Genomic DNA, 20,826 nt, shown 5'->3' with positions numbered 1-20,826 from the left:
TCATTGCAAATACAGTATGTGTATCAGATCTCCCACATACGAACAATGGGGGTAATTCAGACCGGATCCCAAAGCTCCTTTTTTCTCAAATTGACAAAACCATGCTGCACTGCAGGTGGGGCAGATGTTACATCTACATTGCAGTGTAAATAAAGCAGTCAGTATTTACCCTGCACATAAACAAAATATCTCACCCAAATCTAACTCTCTCTGCACATGTTACATCTGCCCCCCTGCAGTGCAGCATGGTTATATCCATTTAAGAAAAAAGCAGCTTTGTGCTCAGCTCTGAATAACCTCCCAATATAACAGACATTTCACAGATGAATGTGTTGTGTTCCTGGATGCTGTGGTGGTTGTACTATTGTCTTTGCAGTTGATGGAAACCACGGTAACGGGGCCGTAACTACCAGTTGCCCAGAGTGGCACTTGAATTGGGCGCCAGGTAAGATCAAGGGTGCATTTAGCTCAGCCCACCAAACACCTTCAACCCCTTGGAATAACCCCAACCATGCCCTCCCGAACAGTCTCCATGATGTTGTGGTCCAGAAGTGCATTGTGTACTGTACAAAGTCCTGATGCCGCAACGCAGCTATAGTTAGTCAAGTTCTTTATTTTGCCTGGGACTAGATATGGTACTAAGGGCGAGATGTATCAAATGGAAAATGCAGTAAAACCCCGATTTTACCACATTTTCCAATGTATCAAAAATTATACCGCACTGAAGGGTATCGCCACCTTTGGGTGGTGATACCCTATAGAAGCCTATAGGCTTCTTTTCGCCGACGCAAACCCGCCATTTCACCGACCCCCCCTCTGGCTTACCTTCCTGAAGGGTCCTCCTGAAGGTAAGCCCTGCCTCCCCCTAGTGAAGCAGCCGGACATCCTTCCGGCTGCAGGGGGGAGGAGGAAGCGCCGGGGAAAGCATGCATAGCTATCCCCGGCGTGAGGGGAGAGCGTAGCGGCAGGGAGGTGCCGTCACCGCACCGCAATGCCAGCCGCATATGTTAGTACATATGCGGCAGAATCGCGGCGGGGGGGGCGGCGAAGGGCGGCAATGTATTTTAATACATCCCGCCCTAAGGCCCTTATTCTAGTCGGATGCGTATTTTTCGGACGACCACCGAGTGTTCTTAGCCCCGCCTACCGTACAGATCGCTCACACCGTCTGAATGCGGTAAGACGCCGAGTGAACGGACCGCGAGTGGATGTTTCATGTGAACACCTCCCCATCTGTGGGAACCTCCCTCATTCTCCGATGGTCGCCAACCATCAAATGATGGACCGAGCGGTCAGACAGCGCCAAGTGTTCCAGACCACTCGGGCATTTCTCTGTATGAAAGCAGGGATATGGGCGGGCAGCTGGCATCCGGCTATGTCATATGTCCGCCCCCCACATGTGCGTCACAGCCGGATTACCATACGTACGTCCAGCGTTTTCATGGGAACAGCCATGAAGCGCAGGGCGTATGCATATGGTAATGAGCCCAAACAGCCCTTCACGCCCCTCTCCACCCCTGTTCGGATTGTTCTGACCAATCGTTTTCTGTACGGAATACACGCCATATTAGGACATGCGTGGTGTTCGCACATGCGCAGAAACGGGTCTGCACATGCGCAAACACAAAACATCGGCCGTCCAACCGAACACGCAGCCGTCTGACTCAATCAGAATAAGGGCCTAAAGGACGAAATGGACTATTGCCAATTTGTGAAATGAAGTCCACTGGGCTCAATACAGGAGTCACCAAATCTTCAGGAGCAAAGGGATTAAAAAGGGTTTAGCACTACTCCGCTAGTTGGGTCAAAGATAGACAGCCACTACTCTTTAAATGGTGAGATAATTGCAGGTATTCAATGCTGTGGGCGAGCAGTGACAGCGAGCAGAGCTTCCTGCTCGCTGTCACCACTCACCCTGACAGTATTCAACTCACCCCTCTCATACGCCCATTCCCCCTGCTCCGTTTTTTGAGCGTGGGGGAATTGGCGTATGCGGCTCCTGAACCAGCGAGACTCGCGGCTAAATACAGCGAGTTTCCTGCTTTAGCCGCTGGTCTCGCTGTTTTGGGGAATTCTCGCCGTCCTGTGACGGCGAGGATTTCCCCGGAACATTGAATAGAGCGAGCGGCTGGTGCGGGGGTTAAACAGCGAGGATCGCTGGTTTTCTGCAATCCTCGCTGTTTAACCCCCTCGCTGGCCGCTCGCTGCGGCATTCAATACACCCCAATTAGCTTCTTATGTGAGGGGAGGACCCATGTACAATCTCTGCACAGCGAAAATGATGGCATTGCACAAGAGCCAACTATGCATGCCCACCAATCAGCTTTTACCTATCATTTTATGTAATACACTTGATAAATGCAAGCTAGAAGCTGATTGGTTGGTAACGTCTCTAACATTACTTAGCGCTTAGTATGTCATTAGTGCTTGGAGTGTGTGACTACACCGTAGCGTATATTTATTACGTGTAACCATTGTCTGATCCTCAAGTACAATGAGCTCTCGGGAATTCCGAATTGTTTTATTTTGTAGGAAACTTCTGTTTATAGAATCTGAACCAACCTCTAACAGACTTCACAGCTATAAGAACCTGAAGGCAGCTCGTGTACTCACAGTTCCTGTCGGAGGCGTCTGATTTTTGCCTTGGCGTCTGCCAGCTCCACTGACAGGTGCTGTCTGCTCTCCGTTCGCCTCATGCCCGGGGATCCGGAGGGAGACTGTGCTGATGGAGGCAGAGGTGTGAAGTGGAGAGAGTCCCTCTCCTCTGTCAGCTCGATAATTGTCTGGAATAGGTGAGAGAAGCCAGGCTGTAGTGAGCGGAACACTGGAAATGATTACATATAGGATGCAATCTATTGTGTGTGTAACACTAGTAGGTTGTGCGGGGTTCTAAAATGTTACATGTGACGTTTGCCAGAAGCAAAAATATTAATAATATATTAAAATATTCACTTTACTTTTTAATGTGATTTTCAGGCAATAAAAGAAAATGTACAGTGGACCGGTCCTTATAGACGTGATTCAGTAGAGGCGGCAGTTGTCATATTTATCTGTTTAAGCAATACAATCACCGAATACATTAACCCGCTGCTATGGAAACTGCAGGTTACCTTGCAGAATCAAAATGGCCCCCGAGAATCCTGGGCCAGTGCTACTGACCCCACTCTGGTTCCCCTGGTCACTGGTTACTAGTTAAAATAAAAAACTAAGAGTGCGCCCCTAAATTGTCTTCTGTCTGTGCATATAATTAGGGCAAGAGAGGAGAGCCATACGAGGGGACGTGGTACAAACTGACACCAACAACCCCCCACCCCGACATTTCCATGCTGGCCTTTTACATGTGTCATCAACCTTTTGTCCCATGTGACCATTTTGTGTCGTACCGGACACTGTTGACCTTTTCACTGTCTACCTATAACCTTATCTATTGCCCCTCCTTATGGAATTAACTGCTATTCCTCCTACTACAAAGTCTTATTCAATACCCTCAAAATCAGTGGTCCTCAACCTCGGTCCTCAGGACCCCCCCCCCCCAATAACACATTTTAAAAGATCACCATGTGGGGCTAATTACTTCACTTGTGATTCTGTGTGGAGACCTGGAAAATGTGAACTGTGTGAGGGTCCTGAGTACCGAGGTTGAGAACCACTGCTCAAAATCAAACAGACAGTTTCCTATTTTTATTTTTTTTCCTTATCATTTCCTATTATTTTTTTTTTGCTCTCCAAAATCAATTTTTTTTATATGTTGCCATCATCATAATACATAAGATAATGCTCTCCCAGATGAATTTAATAAAATAGGGCAACAAATAAACGTAATATTAGAGGAACACAAATCAACCGATGAGATATCGCCACCAATCACCACCTAGAGCCACAGGACGCACCACTTCTATGATATCTTTTACTTTCTCATCCAGTGACGAGAATCATTGATTAGGGATTGTGGGCCTTATTCTAGTTCACTCTTTCTGACAAAATCCTTTTTAGATGGACAAAACCATGTGCACTGCAGGTGGGCAGATACTTGTGCAGAGATAGTTAGATTTGGGTGGGGTTTTACTTCAAAGTGAGATCTATATTGCAGTGTAGAAATAAAAGCAGCCAGTATTTACACTGCACAGAAACAAAATAACTCACCCAAATCTAACTCTTTCTGCACATGTTACATCTGCCCCACCTGCAGTGCACATGGTTTTTGTCCATCTAAGAAGGATTTTGTCAGAAAGAGTGAACTAGAATAAGGCCCTGTGTGTAGGTACCCAGACATTTAGAAACATTCCTTTGATTACAATGAACCATTTCATTATAGACTACATGTGCTATGAATGGGTTTTTTTCTTGTTTTTTTTTTGAGACACTGATTAGAATGGCCACATATTGTTTTAACTAGGTGATTCATCGCGCCCTACGGGCGCTCTTCACACCGTCGTAAGGGGCTGCGCCCCCTTAATTTGTGAACATTTGTATATGAGAAAGATGGTTAGAATTGTATGAAAGATGGCCTGTATTGCAACTTGAGTTATAGGTGAAATGTGTTAAATAGAGAGCATATGATGTGGAAGGGGGTGTGTATTGTTTTGTTTAATTAAAAAGCGGTTACAGAGAAAGATGTACATTGATAGTGTGGATGGTACAGTGACATTTGTGGGTGTGGGGGGGGGGCTGTGTGTGCATGTTGTTTAGGTGTGTGTGTGCAATAGTATAGTAGGGTGTTTCTGAGTCAGCGGCTCCCCACTGGCGGAGGTCACGACACAGGAAAACAGGAGGCTGGGTAGTGATAGGGGTGTGTGGACATAAGGGGGACTAAAGAGGAGGGTGGGAGATACTGTGCAGCTTCTGCCAGTGGGTGAGGGTCCAGTGAGCCAGTACAGGAGTACAGGATGGTGGCCCTGAGTCAGTGTCTCCTCCTACTGGGTGGGAGTTCGGGTGCATGAGAGCAGGAGGCTGGGCTATGAGGCATGATAGGGGCATGTGGGCAAAACAGCGTCAGCGAACTCCCCAGTGGTGGAAGTTACGGTTCAGGAGAGCAGGAAGCTGGGTAGTGATAGGGGTGTGTGAGTATACGGGGGACTAAAGAGGGGCTTAGGGGTGCCGTGAATTGCGGGAGGGGCGCGGGGGTGCCGTGAATCAAGGGAGGGGGGGCGCAGGTGTTGGCGAATCGCGGGTGAGGGCGGGGGTCCGCGAAGCGTGGGAGGGGGAGTGAATTGTGCGAGGGGGGGTTGCGAATCGCGGGAGGGGGGTGCGCGGGGGGTCCGTGAATTGCGGGAGGGGGGGGGGGCATGGGGCGCGATGAATCACCTAGTTGGTTATATATTCTTGTAGAAGGATGGTAGGATGTTGCTGTCATTCAGAATGCATTTACATAAACAGTAATAGTAGCAGTAAAAGGTCTGACTTAAAACACCTACAGTAAAACAGAACAGGTGTTATATATTATACAAAGAATTGGTTGATGATGTGTAGGTTGATGTGCACATAGTTCATAGTTGTCACTGGAAAAAAAATTGCTACAAGAAAAAATCAACACAGAAAGTTCAACACATGTAAATGTTGACATAAGTGTGGCACTTCATCGGTGTCCATGTCGACACATGAGAATGAATATGAAAACATTCAAAAAAAGAAAAATAAATCTTCAAAAACTCATGTCAACCTTTTTCATTGTCGACCATAGCCGTGCCAGTGTTTTGCATGTGCCATTTAATCCTGGGGTTGCCGTGAATCGCGCGCGGGGGTGGGGGGGGTGGAGGGAGGAGGTGAGGGGTGTCCGCGAATCGGGAGGAGGGGTCGTGGGTGGATGCCGTGAATTGCGGGAGGGGGGGGGGTCGCGGGGGGGGTGTGTGCCGCGAATTGTGGGAGGGGGGGGCGCGGGGGGTTGCAGTGAATCGCGGGAGGGTGGGTCGCGGGGGCGGGGGGTTGCTGCAATGACAGGAGGGGGGGTCAGGGGTGGGGAATCGCGGTGGGGGGGCACCGTGAACCGCGGGAGAGGGGGCCCGGGGGGTTGGCGCGAATCGTGGGAGGGGGTCGCGGGGTGCCGCAAATCGCAGGAGGGGGGTGTGTCACGGGGTGGGGCCGCGAATCGCGGGAGTCACCGGGGGTGCCGCGAATTGCGGGGGGTGTGCTGCAAATCACGGGAGGGGGGTCGCGGGGGGTGCTGCGAATCGCCACAAGAAAAAATCAACACAGAAAGTTCAACACATGTAAATGTTGACATAAGTGTGGCACTTCATCGGTGTCCATGTCGACACATGAGAATGAATATGAAAACATTCAAAAAAAGAAAAATAAATCTTCAAAAACTCATGTCAACCTTTTTCATTGTCGACCATAGCCGTGCCAGCGGGAGGGTGGGTGGCGGGGGCGTGGGGTTGCCGCAATGACAGGAGGGGGGGTCAGGGGTGGGGAATCGCGGTAGGGGGGGTCGTGGGGGGCACCGTGAACCGCAGGAGGGGGGGGCCCGGGGGGTTGGCGCGAATCGTGGGAGGGGGGGTCACGGGGTGCCGCGAATCGCAGGATGGGGGGTGTGTCACGGGGTGGGGCCGCGAATCGCGGGAGTCACCGGGGGTGCCGCGAATTGAGGGGGGTGTGCTGCAAATCGCGGGAGGGTGGTCGCGGGGGGTGCCGCGAATCGCCACAAGAAAAAATCAACACAGAAAGGTCGACACATGTAAATGTTGACATAAGTGTGGCACTTCTTTGGTGTCCATGTCGACACATGAGAATGAATATGAAAACATTGAAAAAGTGAAAAATAAATCTTGTCAACCTTTTTCATTGTCGACCATAGCCATGTCAGTGTTTTGCATGTGCCATTTAATCGTGGGGATGCCGTGAATGGGGGGGGGGGGGAGGGAGGGAGGTGCATACCTCCCAACATGACCCTCTCCAGGAGGGACACATTGCTCTGTTTCTGGACTTTCTTCTTAATTTATGGATTACCATCACCTGTGCTTTAACACCTTTCTTATCAATTACCCTGTTTAAAACAGGTGATGACAATCATAAATTAAGATGGAAGTCCACAACCCAGCGTTACAGCTCCAGACACACTTTGAGTGACAGATGTAGCCAAATATATAAGAGATTATTTCATTACTGTGCTTCTGAAATCAGGAGCCAAGGGGATTTTCTGGCTGCTCTAATTAGGAGCTTTATGACTTCATATCATGAAATTATTATTATTATTATTATCATTATTGTTGTTGGTATTTAGAATCCCTTAGAATGGGACCCAGGTTTTGTGTTGTGTGCACGGCAGATGCAAGGTTTTCGGCACCTTGCTTACTGCTCCCACCACAACACAAACGTCAATATAGACTTTACAGAACCACAGGTGTGGAGGTCAGGGCCGGGTTAAGCCTTTGAGGGAACTGGGTCACTTTAGACAGGGGGGCCCCTCCAACTTGTCATTACTGGCCACAAACTGCACAGGAGACTTTAAAACAGAGTAAAGGCAGTATAAACTTGGTCAATGGGTAACTGCAGGGAGGCGTGTTAATATATATACCACATGAAAAGCTTGTATTTGTCCCTCTGTACCTTACTCTGTAGGAGACCTCACAGGCTCAGCGCTGCTTCTGATTAAAAACCCTCCCATGACGAGGCCGCTGCTGCTGTTGTCCTCCATGGGCCTGAGAAGCATGTGATGAGCTCCACCAATTAGAGTTCAGTACAAGCCTCTCAGCCTCTGACCTCATGTGCAGTCTCATGGGACTTAGTCAACTCCCAGTAATGCGCTGCACACAGTAGTTAACAATGGACAGCATTGCCGCTGGGTTGTAGCCGGATGTCACCACAGGAAAAGACGGCTGCCGGGCCATGGCCATCCCGTCCATTTTAAACGGCTTTTGGACCTGCAGATATTCGACGCCCAGCATCAGCCGGAGCGTGTCAAATAGCCCTAAGTTCAACAAGATGCCTCTCTCATCCTAATTTTGGTATAGACCCTGGGACAATCCCCCCCCCCCCCCCCCCCCCCGATTCTGGAGCCTCTGGACTGCCTATTGTTAGACCCAGCCCTGGCTGGTAACCCCTACCCCAGAAATAAGCAGGGTAGGGGTTACTTAGAACCCAGAGCAGTATGTCATGATCAGAGGCGGCTGGCTGCGATCGCCCATTGCTCCTAAGCCAGACGCAGTTCCGGCACCTGTACAGATGACAGGCACAGGGACTGGCACATGCACAGTGAAGCCCATTGACGCGGCTACCGCCCATAGAAGCCGAATCCTGGTGCCTGTACAATGCTGGTCACAGGCACCGTAACTGGTGCACGAGCAGTATCGGCCTTGGTACTGCGTATGCACATACCCTGGATCTAAGGGCTGCTTCGGCTACAGCCCATAGAAGCCAAAGAGGCAGCCCGGGAGGAAGGGAACACCTCCCAATGAGACCGCAACAGGTGACTGGCAGGTCGGACTTCCAATAGGAAGCTGCCAGTCACAGTGAAGCCAGTGATGAAGTGATCACCAGTTTCTTGCTGCACAATAACACCTCCACTAATAGCAAGTCACACAGCGATATGCAAATGCAATGATTCATCAGACGCAAGAGCTCAAAGCAATGAATCTGCTGACCAGCTGCTGTATGACAATCCCCACAGACATCTTGCTGGATCCTAGTCAACTTTCCCCGTGCCAAGGTTTTGGAAATATCTCTGGACTTCCCATGACCCTGTAACAAAGACGTACGGCCAGAGCATAAATGTACCACTTCCCAATGCTAATGTTCCTGTAAAACATTTCCCCTTTTCGGCCTTCTCCGTCCAGGACAGAAGTAAGTGTACAGGAGACCTGCTTTTATCCACTGACGGAGGAGGGGTTAAAGCGCCAATAGGTCTCCACTGTGTGGGGAGGTGGAGGTACAGGAGGGAATGAGCAAATCCCATAGGTGCCGTCACTGTCTGATTAACCAATAGGCTGAGTAGGCTGCAGCCTAGGTCACCAGGACTGGGGGGGGAGATAAAATGAAGGCCTAATTTATTCCGTGCTGGTTAGCTACCACCTGTCCCGATGTACTGAGGGGGTAAAGTTCTTAAGGCGCAGTCCAAATCATCCTTGAGCAGTAGACATGGTGGACCTGTTATACCACACCCATATGTACTATACTGGATATCACTATTGTACCCGAATAGCAGCTTTGTGACAAATCCGAAAAGAACAATAACCAGCAACTCTTCCCGGTATAATCATACATACTGTAGATACATAAAACGCATTAAACCCCATTGTACAACCATCGGTGTACATACCTCAGACTGTTCGTCGCGCTCATCCACCAGCCTCTTCAGGTGAAAGGCCGTACTCTTCAATAGAGATTCCAGATCATCCGGAGAAAGATCAGCCGCCTCCAGTAACTGCAAGTCCAGTACATTCTCTGCATTGTGGGTTACCTTAAGAAAGCAGAAGATCAAATATCAGGCATTTCATTTCCCCCAAACAGAAACTCATGACAAATATATAATGAAAAAAGGCTAAAATAGGGCTATGAAATCCGAGTGTAAAACATTTCCCAGATTTGTTCCCAGGTGGAGAGTTTCTCTGCGAGCAGACAACAGGAAACTCACATAATACCCTGGTTTTGTCCCATTAATCACGGAGAATGAAACGCTAGGTTAGATTTCCACAGACAGGAAGGAGCAGAAACACACAACCTGGATGTGCTGATCAGTGCATATAAAACACAATATAATGCGGAGCGTAAAGAGAGATAAAGCTAAAATGCGTCATAGTAAGATGCTACTAATAAACATACTAATTCACAAGTGTATTACCGGTTTGGCTTATGAAAAAAAATAACCTTAAAAATCAATGTAGATGATGGTGGTAATAAACACTAGATCAGTAAATATATAAATAAAAAAATAGTAAAGAACAAGGGAAATGTTTCCATATACCATCTGTGTATATCTCAGCAGAATTCATATTTCATATCATCCACTTAATTTAATTATTTAATTTCATTTGCTGGGTGAGAATGTATGCATCATATAGATGAATTATGTTAGAGAGCAGCAAACTCAGAATCTATCTTCTCTCTGATACACTACGGACACTAGGACCCAGAGTTAGCAGGAAGGTGTGACCTCCAATGTGATACACTACTGCACGTGTGACCTGACGTGCACCACTGTGTGTGCACTCCTCCGGAGTGTTAGTCTGTAGGACAGCCACTGTCGGGGCTATTAGTCTGTGTGATTACTGCCGTTACTGCTATCACACCCTGTTACCATTTCTGGGCAGCACGGATGGCGTAATGGTTAGCATTACTGCCTTACAGTGCTGAGGACATGGGTTCTATTCCCACCATGTGTTACATATACAGGGCAGTATGGACGGTGTAATGGTTAGCATTACTGCCTCACAGCGCTGAGGTCATGGGTTCTATCCCGACCATGTGTTATATATACGGGGCAGTACGGACGGTGTAATGGTTATATTACTGCCTCACAGCACTGAGGTCATGGGTTCTATCCCCACCATGTGTTATATATACAGGGCAGTACGGACGGTGTAATGGTTAGTATTACTGCCTCACAGCGCTGAGGTCATGGGTTCTATACCCACCATGTGTTATATATACGGCAGTATGGATGGTGTAATGGTTACATTACTGCCTCACAGCGCTGAGGTCATGGGTTCTATCCCGACCATGTGTTATATATACGGGGCAGTACGGACGGTGTAATGGTTATATTACTGCCTCACAGCACTGAGGTCATGGGTTCTATTCCCACCATTTGTTATATATCCGGGGCAGTACGGATGGTGTAATGGTTACATTACTGCCTCACAGCACTGAGGTCATGGGTTCTATCCCCACCATGTGTTATATATACGGGGCAGTATGGACGGTGTAATGGTTACATTACTGCCTCACAGCGCTGAGGTCATGGGTTCTATCCCCACCATGTGTTATATATACAGGGCAGTACGGACGGTGTAATGGTTAGTATTACTGCCTCACAGCACTGAGGTCATGGGTTCTATTCCCACCATGTGTTATATATCCGGGGCAGTACGGATGGTGTAATGGTTAGCATTACTGCCTCACAGCACTGAGGTCATGGGTTCTATCCCCACCATGTGTTATATATACGGGGCAGTACGGACGGTGTAATGGTTAGCATTACTGCCTCACAGCGCTGAGGTCATGGGTTCTATCCCCACCATGTGTTTTATATACAGGGCAGTACGGACGGTGTAATGGTTAGTATTACTGCCTCACAGCGCTAAGGTCATGGGTTCTATACCCACCATGTGTTATATATACGGCAGTATGGATGGTGTAATGGTTACATTACTGCCTCACAGCGCTGAGGTCATGGGTTCTATCCCCACCATGTGTTATATATTCGGCAGTATGGATGGTGTAATGGTTACATTACTGCCTCACAGCGCTGAGGTCATTCCCACCATGTGTTATATATACGGGGCAGTACGGATGGTGTAATGGTTAGCATTACTGCCTCAAAGCGCTGAGGTCATGGGTCTATTCCCACCATGTGTTATATATACAGGGCAGTACGGATGGTGTAATGGCTAGCATTACTGCCTCACAGCGCTGAGGTCATGGGTCTATTCCCACCATGTGTTATATATACAGGGCAGTACGGATGGTATAATGGTTAGCATTACTGCCTCACAGCGCTGAGGTCATGGGTTCAATACCCACCATGGCCCTAACTTTGCGGAGTTTGTATATTCTCCCTGTTTGCGTGGGTTTACTCCGGGTACTCCGGTTTCCTCCAACAATCCAAAAATATACTGGTAGGTCAATTGGCTTCCAACAAAATTAACCCTAGAATGTCTGTGTGCGCGAGTACATGTGCTAGGGAATATAGATTGTAAGATCCACTGGGGCAGGGACAGTATCTTATATAGCGCATTACTTTTATTTTTACTGGTTAAACACATCTGTGTGACCTAACAGCCACCGTCACCCTATAAGGATCACAGCAAGGTTCCACCAATAGGCCATATCAATAACTCGGATACAGTTGACTAGTCAATATTCAAAAGGTTGGTAACAGAAAGTAAATACCCATTACAGTATTTCAACAACAAGGGGTGTATCAAAAGAGGAGGTGGCCTGTGTGCAGTCTCCAGCTACACTGGATTCCTTAGAAACCAAGTGGATAGGATCTTATTGTCCAGGCACCATTACTAAGTAGTTTTATGGTGGGACCCAGGTTCCAGTGTTTACAAATGGTTAACCACTAAAAGTTGTCTCTTAAATGAGAGATATTGTGCATGACTCATCAACCACAATAACATCACACATCTGAGTCACTAGACTTCAAGTTCAGGCTGATTAGATTACAGGTGCATGCTGTTTACTTATCTTTATAAAAGGGTCTTCATGTGCCCAAGCCTGTCACTGTGTTATTGGAGTATCACAGTGCAGTACGGCTATACTGTCCTTAGCCCAGGAGAGATTGAGTCTTTATCAAAATGATTGCTGTTTATTATTATCTCCTGTTATTTTCAATAACACTTACTCTGGTTTGGAGTGATCATGCGGACTGAACTGCTTGCTCACATCCACACGCACCTAACAACTTTTTTGCATTAGACAATACCTGGTGGGTCATGGGCAATTGCTCTTTTTGCATAGTCATGTCTAGATCTGAAGCCATCTTTAAAGTCTGTGACCAGACAGAATCTACGCTGTATAAAGTGCAGGAACCTGGTGAACTCACATAGCTGTATACAGCAGTACATTGCCATTCCCCATTATATTGTGACCGTATTGTTGGCACATAGAACAGCAATAATGAGCAGGCTAATAGTCATGACTTCAGGATGTAGTGATTCATAACAGCTGCCCATAGAAGCCTCATGCCTGTCATGCTGTGGTAAACAGGCCAGTTATATCGGGATTATTCTCCAGTAGGGCAGGATACAGCTGTTTATCTCCGCTCATCCCTCAGTCACTGGTCAGCGATGCTCTGATATGAGCTTATACAATGAGCTACAGAACAGACGTCGGGTCAGGGCAGAGAACGTCACAGGAGCTGTAAATAAGAAGTAATGGTACCTCCTGTATGTGAGATGCCACCGCTGCTTTCGTATCAAAGTCCAAATCTTGTATTTTATCGATAAATTCTTCTTTCCTTTCACACTGCAAAAAGATGTGAGACAGGAATGTAAGTCGCCGTGAGCTAGTGACATCAGACATGATGACATCACATGCACCCGCATGCATTCATGTGTAAGAATGAAGATACAATCTTATTGGCAAATTTACTAAAGCTTCTCATAACGAAGAGATGTGAAGTTGCCCATAGCAACCAATGAGATTCTGTCCATCATTTTCTTCCATAGCTCTTCACCTCTTCATTTTTAAAAGCCTTAGTAAAATTTACCCCTTAAGCCGGCCATACACTGGGCCAACTTCTCCCCTCCAAATAGTCACCCACGATCCCCCCTTGAGCCGCCTGTTACCCTCCCAGGTGGCAGGAACACATTCAATATATCCTATGTGGTCCTTTTGCATACATTATATCGCAAGCGATCCTAGCCAAGCCATCCTGCAGATTGCTTCTGCAGCCGCGCCGACTCGCAGGTTCCGACACAATGAGCACGGAACAGCGCATCACATCGGACCTGCTGTCAAATACATGCTATTTGGACATTTTTTTGATGTGATTGATCACTACAATGGCCTAAAAAGTGCCCAATTTGCATGTACAGTGTATCATCTTGCATACAGAGTATTATTGAATAAGGGGGATGTTCTGGTTCATTAGCCCAGATACAAACACGCATCCTTGCGAGTCAACCAGATCCTGTGATCCATGTACCATTGGAAAAAGAACTACCACTATAGAAATTGATTCAGCGCGAGCTAAGTGATACCTTTGAAATCCTTTCTATGCATATGTAAGGTTATGCGTGCACCGTCCACATCAAGCAGGACTGACACACAAAGTGGGCGTCTTACTCCTTGCACAGTCAGACCTCCGCTTGTACACCAGGCAGGGGATTATAGTAGCATTAAGCTACAATGGGATACGCAACTACGGCAGGAGACGCTAAAGTGCTCGCAGCACCCCCATTAGCTCACAATGCAGCCCCTATTATATCACAAACACTTTTTTTCCCCAGCAAAAACAGAACAATTGTGCTTCGAACAGTAAGCGTGGGTACAGACTACACCGATATTGGCACATATAGCTGGTTCCTGGGAAATCGGAACGATATATAGTGTATATCAGGCAGCGTGCGCGCCCGATTGTGTGCTCTGTGCATGCGACATCTTCTTGTGTCCGTGCTGCAGGTCAACCAGAAGATATTGTGTCTACTGATGCGTCATGGCATTTTACATTGTGCCGTCGTCCCCTGCATTGTGTAAGTGGGTATGCACGGTGTGACAAAGGGACCTATCACACGTCAGATCAGCCGCAAATATATCGCTCAATTGTGTGCTCAGCCTAACGGAACGGAATGTTTTCTAACTGTAAAAACTGTTTATTTATATAGCAAGAAAAATAACTTACGGTGCCCATACACTGTACAATTATTGTATGCAGTTTGGACTAGATCGCAGCGCATATGTTTTGCAATGCAATGAGATGCGATCTTGTATAAAAGTATGTGCAGCACCTACCATTTTAGCTGTGCACGGGAGCGCGCATCTCATCGCACCCAGCAATTGTACAGTGTATGGGCACCTTTACAGAGAGTGACACAGCGAAGCACCCAATCCCAGGACACTATGCCGACACTACAGAAGTGACGTTACCTGAACTGCGCAGCCCAACAACAGCAGCAGCATTTTCCTCATCTCTTCAGTACATTGCTCTGTTGAAAAAAATATAAAAACATAAAATAAATATCGAATGTATGTATTAAGCTTAAAAGCAGTAAGAACAAAAGAGCAATTAGCATCTGCTATATAATTATACCATAGTACAGAACGATTGTAGTCGTATATGCAAAACACCAGAATGCTTCCATTATAGTATAACATAACAGTGGTAGAAGGGCCACCGGGGCAATCAAGTGGTACGGACCCAGGCTAAAGGTGCCCATACACTTATGCAGGTATCACACACCTCCCCAACTGACCGCCGGGGAGCCTCCATATATCGTATGTGCTGCTTTTGCATACAATGTATCCTAAGCGATCCCAGCAAGCGCTGCAGAACCCAGCAAATACTCAGTGCAGCCCTTACGATCCCATCGGAATTGGAGGTTAGGCACATAAGATTTGACACTTTGAACCCTAAGCCATGCCCCCATTTTCTGTGAGCCGCTGGCCATGCCCCCATACCCTTTCTGCAGTGAATAGACACTGTGGGGATTCCCAACTGCCCTCTCCCCAAGAGCACAGCCAGCTCGGGGCGGGATCGACCCCAAAAAAACCATGATGGTCCCACAAAAATCGGGACAGTTGTGTATATTTCAAGTGCAGAGCATGGAACCTGATGTGTTTGGTCCACCGGGGGGGTTCCCTATACCCGTGGGCCAGTGTGAATAACAAATAGGGGTGCAGATGCATTACGCTATAAAATGAGATAAACGCGAGGGCGATAAAGAGTGATAAATGCCTAGCCAATCAGCTCCTAACTGTCATGTCATTGGCCATGTTTGAAATGGAAAGTTAAGAGCTGATTGGCTGGACGTTTAACACTCTATCACCCTCGCGTTTATCTCTTTTTCAGGCTTAATACATCTGCCCCACGACTACATAAAAAGGCTTCTTTTGGGGCCACCAACAAGGTCATTGTATCATCTGGGGTTTTTCCCAGTAACAATAAACAACATTTAATAGGCTTTGAAAAATGAACATGTTTATTAAACACTTACGCAGCACATCATGAACTTTGTTCTACCATATCAAAAGTTTGTTATAAGAATATTTATAGCCAAAAACATTGGTTATTATAAATAAAATGTTTGGTAATTTTCCTACGGCATCGGCAGCTGGCACCAAGGACTAATGTGAATCAAGGACGACATGATAAATATTTGACATGAATAAACATCCTTTCTTCCCGTTCCACTAAATGAAAGCAAGTTTCAACATCGGTGTGTGTATTAAACACTTCCAATAGCCATAAAGCTCTATTCAGACCCATCGTGGCATCTGTCAAGAACGATCAACTGAGCAATTTCACGTTATGCCAAGTAAGGAAGGAAGGGTCTGAAGAATGTAACTTGCCCCCATGTTATTTCCATGGTTGGATTCACTTGGCACGCATGCCATCATCAGCTTTCAGAATCATGACCCAATCTGGCAGGCCTCTTCTTGCCGTCAATATACGGAGCTGATAAAAGATGTTTACACATTAAAACATCCCTCAAAGTTTTGCCAGATTGGGATTCTGTCCATAAAGGTTTGAGGGGTAATTTCACTGAATTATCTGCGATATAAACCTGTTATCCCTGCACACTCCCATGTAAGATTAGATTATTTCTTAAAAACAAAAGGGCATTTTACGGATGTTATGCAAACAGCAATTATGTGCTGCGGGGAAGAAATGATCAGGTTTCAATATATAAACTTGTGCCAAATACCGGGTATAAAGCTGGGTAAACACTAGACGTTTTGTGATATTGTCAAGAACTCCTGGTAAAACGATAGCAGTCATTGATGGACTTAGCTGCATGTGCAGAGGATGGAAGACATTGGTAATGACCCGCGGGAGAGCATATCGTTAACGAAATTGAGCATACACAGTACAATATTAATATTATATTTAGAATATTAATAAGTGTGTATGGGCCTTAATCATGGTTTTAAGATCTGCAGTAGATTTTAGTTTTGCTGAAGCTACAGAAAATCCGAGTAGTATACTATATGGTATCAAGCGTACGAATGTCCTGAATTAGATGGGACAAGCGCCACTGTCCTGATTGGGACAGCTTTTTCCGTTTTGGCCCAGAAGGTTGGGAGGGACATGCCGCTGGCAACTAATGGGTACTCCATGGTAGGGCCAGCTTTTAAAGGAGGATTTCAGTAGAAGAAAAAAAGGGATAGGGGTGATCCGGCAAATTTGGACAAATACTCATATTTCTCATCGCACCGTTACCCATTATCCTGATTTACCATCTTGAAAAGTTGGAGATAAGTAAGACCACCAGGGTGATGGGAATACTGTGCTGATGTGTTGTCATAGAATGTGACGGCAGATAAGAAGCACTAGGTCCATATACACACACTTAGGTTAATTGGCTCCCCAAAAACAAAAATTACCTACCAATATTGTATGGATTGTTGGAAATAAGTAAGACTGCCAGGGTGACGGTAATACTGTGCTGATGTGTTGTCATAGAATGTGACGGCAGATAGGAACCACTAGGTCCATCTAGTCTGCCCATATACACACACTGCCCATATACACACACTTAGGTTAATTGGCTCCCCAAAAACGACCTACCAGTATATGTATGGATTGATGGAGAAAGCTGGTGTACCTCAAGGAAACCCACGCAAGCACGGGGAGAGTATACGCTCCCCGTAGTTAGGGCCCTGCAGGGGCGTAGCTCCCAGAGCAGCAGAGCACCTATGTAGTTCACAGCGGGATCCATTCACGATCACTGCTTTTCCAACAAAGATCTGAGTTGTTCCGGCTGCTGGTGTATAGTTCATTGGTTTTATTCCTGGAGTCCAACATTAGGGGACCGGATGGATCTGGTCTGGTACTGCTCAGCCTGTGCTGCAGCAAGTGACGGTGCCCTATACATACACACAACCACTCACCCACTATTTAACCTTTTCTTAGGGGATGGGGGCACAAAATTCCAACTTGCAACCAGGGGTCTGGTATGAACTCATGCCTCTGGGTACATGGTGGGACTCAGCTACTGTTAGGCAGTAATGCTGACCACTACACCCACCGTGCTGCCGTACGGAGTCATCAGAATCTCAGTGCTAATTATATATTATATATCCGTGTATAACGGCTATTTACGGATTTGGAGACTTTCTGGAAAGTTCCGCATCCGTTCTTTTAGTGAATATAAGATTTGTAACTTGTCCCTTTTCTGTGTGTTCAGCATGTGTATTACTGGATGTGATCATTAGCTCGACACATGAAAAAGGTCGTCATGGTTAAAAGGTCGATAGCAAGCAAAATGTTGACTTGAGAAGGTCGACATGGGGAAACCATTTTCCATGGCAATCTTGTGCTTGTGTCGACCTGTCACTGGACCGAATGACTGTATGTCATATTTACTAACAACATATACTGCACTGTGCCAATGTCCGTGTAAAGGCCCCCAGACTTATGACATATGACTTAGGTTATGGTATGTGCAGCTCCGTCCGACCTCCGACTCTGGTCTGATGCAGATCAGCTGTCATACACATGTGGCCTATTAAACCCGGAATCTCGGCCTGATATGCCGGAATCGGGTGAATTAGGGCGCAAATCACATAGTGTATGGGTAATAATAATAATATAAATAACAAGTAAAGATTTGTAATAAGTAAAGAGAACTGTGCAATTAATTGAGCAATTTAGTGTGTGTGTACCATTCCTTACTGTACAGTCTGGTGGCTAGCTTACTAGTGGGACCATACTGTACAGTCTGGTGGCTAGCTTACCAGTCGGACCATACTGTACAGTCTGGGGCTAGCTTACCAGTCGGACCATACTGTACAGTCTGGGGCTAGCTTACCAGTCGGACCATACTGTACAGTCTGGGGCTAGCTTACCAGTCGGACTATACTGTACAGTCTGGTGGCTAGCTTACCAGTCGGACCATACTGTACAGTCTGGTGGCTAGCTTACCAGTCGGACCATACTGTACAGTCTGGTGGCTAGCTTACCAGTCGGACCATACTGTACAGTCTGGTGGCTAGCTTACCAGTCGGACCATACTGTACAGTCTGGGGCTAGCTTACCAGTCGGACCATACTGTACAGTCTGGGGCTAGCTTACCAGTCGGACCATACTGTACAGTCTGGTGGCTAGCTTACCAGTCGGACCATACTGTACAGTCTGGTGGCTAGCTTACCAGTCGGACCATACTGTACAGTCTGGTGGCTAGCTTACCAGTCAGACCATACTGTACAGTCTGGGGCTAGCTTACCAGTCGGACTATACTGTACAGTCTGGTGGCTAGCTTACCAGTCGGACTATACTGTACAGTCTGGTGGCTAGCTTACCAGTCGGACCATACTGTACAGTCTGGGGCTAGCTTACCAGTCGGACCATACTGTACAGTCTGGTGGCTAGCTTACCAGTCGGACCATACTGTACAGTCTGGTGGCTAGCTTACCAGTCGGACCCAGGCGAGTCAGGTGGGGGCGCCCCGGTGCCCGGGGGAGGTGGTGGTACCTGTGGTGGACGCTGTCGGCGTCCCTGCAGTGCTGGAGCGGGCAGGGGTGTCCGTGCCGCGGGGGTACCTGCGGCGCTGTCACTGTATAAAGCTGCTGGCGGCAGCGGGGTCCCTGCAGTGAATAGAGAATGACTAGCGCTATGCGCGCGACGGCGCGGGAAACGCTTCTGATTTTGAAAAACACTTGCCGCACGCTGATTGACTGAATCTTCAAACCCAGAAGCGCTTCCCGCGCCATCGATAGCGCTAGTTATTCTCTATTAACTGCAGGGACCCCGCTGCCGCCAGCAGCTTTATACAGTGACAGCGCCGCAGGTACCCCCGCGGCACGGACACCCCTGCCCGCTCCAGCACTGCAGGGACGCCGACAGCGTCCACCACAGGTACCACCACCCCCCCCCCCCCCGGGCACCGGGGCGCCCCCACCTGACTCGCCTGGGTCCGACTGATTGGCTGAATCTTCAAACCCAGAAGCGCTTCCCGCGCCATCGATAGCGCTAGTTATTCTCGATTCACTGCAGGGACCCCGCTGCCGCCAGCAGCTTTATACAGTGACAGCGCCGCAGGTACCCCCGCGGCACGGACACCCCTGACCGCTCCAGCACTGCAGGGATGCCGACAGCTATATGCTGGGGGTGAGGGGCGAACTGCCGCCCTCCAGGTGCCAGCACCCTAGGTAAATGCCTAGAGCTGCCTAGTGGTGGTGCCGGCCCTGGTCGGACCATACTGTACAGTCTGGTGGCTAGCTTACCAGTCGGACCATACTGTACAGTCTGGTGGCTAGCTTACCAGTCGGACCATACTGTACAGTCTGGGGCTAGCTTACCAGTCGGACCATACTGTACAGTCTGGGGCTAGCTTACCAGTCGGACCATACTGTACAGTCTGGGGCTAGCTTACCAGTCGGACTATACTGTACAGTCTGGTGGCTAGCTTACCAGTCGGACCATACTGTACAGTCTGGTGGCTAGCTTACCAGTCGGACCATACTGTACAGTCTGGTGGCTAGCTTACCAGTCGGACCATACTGTACAGTCTGGGGCTAGCTTACCAGTCGGACCATACTGTACAGTCTGGTGGCTAGCTTACCAGTCGGACCATACTGTACAGTCTGGTGGCTAGCTTACCAGTCGGACCATACTGTACAGTCTGGTGGCTAGCTTACCAGTCAGACCATACTGTACAGTCTGGGGCTAGCTTACCAGTCGGACTATACTGTACAGTCTGGTGGCTAGCTTACCAGTCGGACTATACTGTACAGTCTGGTGGCTAGCTTACCAGTCGGACCATACTGTACAGTCTGGGGCTAGCTTACCAGTCGGACCATACTGTACAGTCTGGTGGCTAGCTTACCAGTCGGACCATACTGTACAGTCTGGTGGCTAGCTTACCAGTCGGACCCAGGCGAGTCAGGTGGGGGCGCCCCGGTGCCCGGGGGAGGTGGTGGTACCTGTGGTGGACGCTGTCGGCGTCCCTGCAGTGCTGGAGCGGGCAGGGGTGTCCGTGCCGCGGGGGTACCTGCGGCGCTGTC

At 47.9% G+C, this 20,826-nt stretch overlaps 1 protein-coding gene across 14 annotated transcripts in view; it reads right to left on the bottom strand.

Moving 5' to 3' along the window:
• CCDC88A (coiled-coil and HOOK domain protein 88A) overlaps positions 1 to 20,826 on the bottom strand; it is a 178,333-nt gene that overhangs the window by 75,209 nt on the left and 82,298 nt on the right. For all 14 annotated transcript variants that reach the window (XR_014471551.1, XM_083175194.1, XM_083175192.1 and 11 more), the window contains exons 5-8: positions 14,749 to 14,807; positions 13,042 to 13,125; positions 9,254 to 9,394; positions 2,614 to 2,783 (exon numbers count right to left, since the gene is read on the bottom strand). Coding sequence is in view for 13 of the 14 variants with exons in the window: in XM_083175194.1 (XP_083031320.1) it covers positions 2,614 to 2,783; positions 9,254 to 9,394; positions 13,042 to 13,125; positions 14,749 to 14,807 (454 nt within the window). In the remaining variant the exon portion in view is untranslated. The remainder of the gene's footprint in view (positions 1 to 2,613; positions 2,784 to 9,253; positions 9,395 to 13,041; positions 13,126 to 14,748; positions 14,808 to 20,826) is intronic.

The sequence above is a fragment of the Crinia signifera genome, chromosome 3, assembly GCF_055691185.1.
Source record: "Crinia signifera chromosome 3, ASM5569118v1, whole genome shotgun sequence".
NCBI lineage: Eukaryota > Metazoa > Chordata > Amphibia > Anura > Myobatrachidae > Crinia > Crinia signifera.
This window is presented reverse-complemented; position numbering and strand designations above follow the sequence as displayed.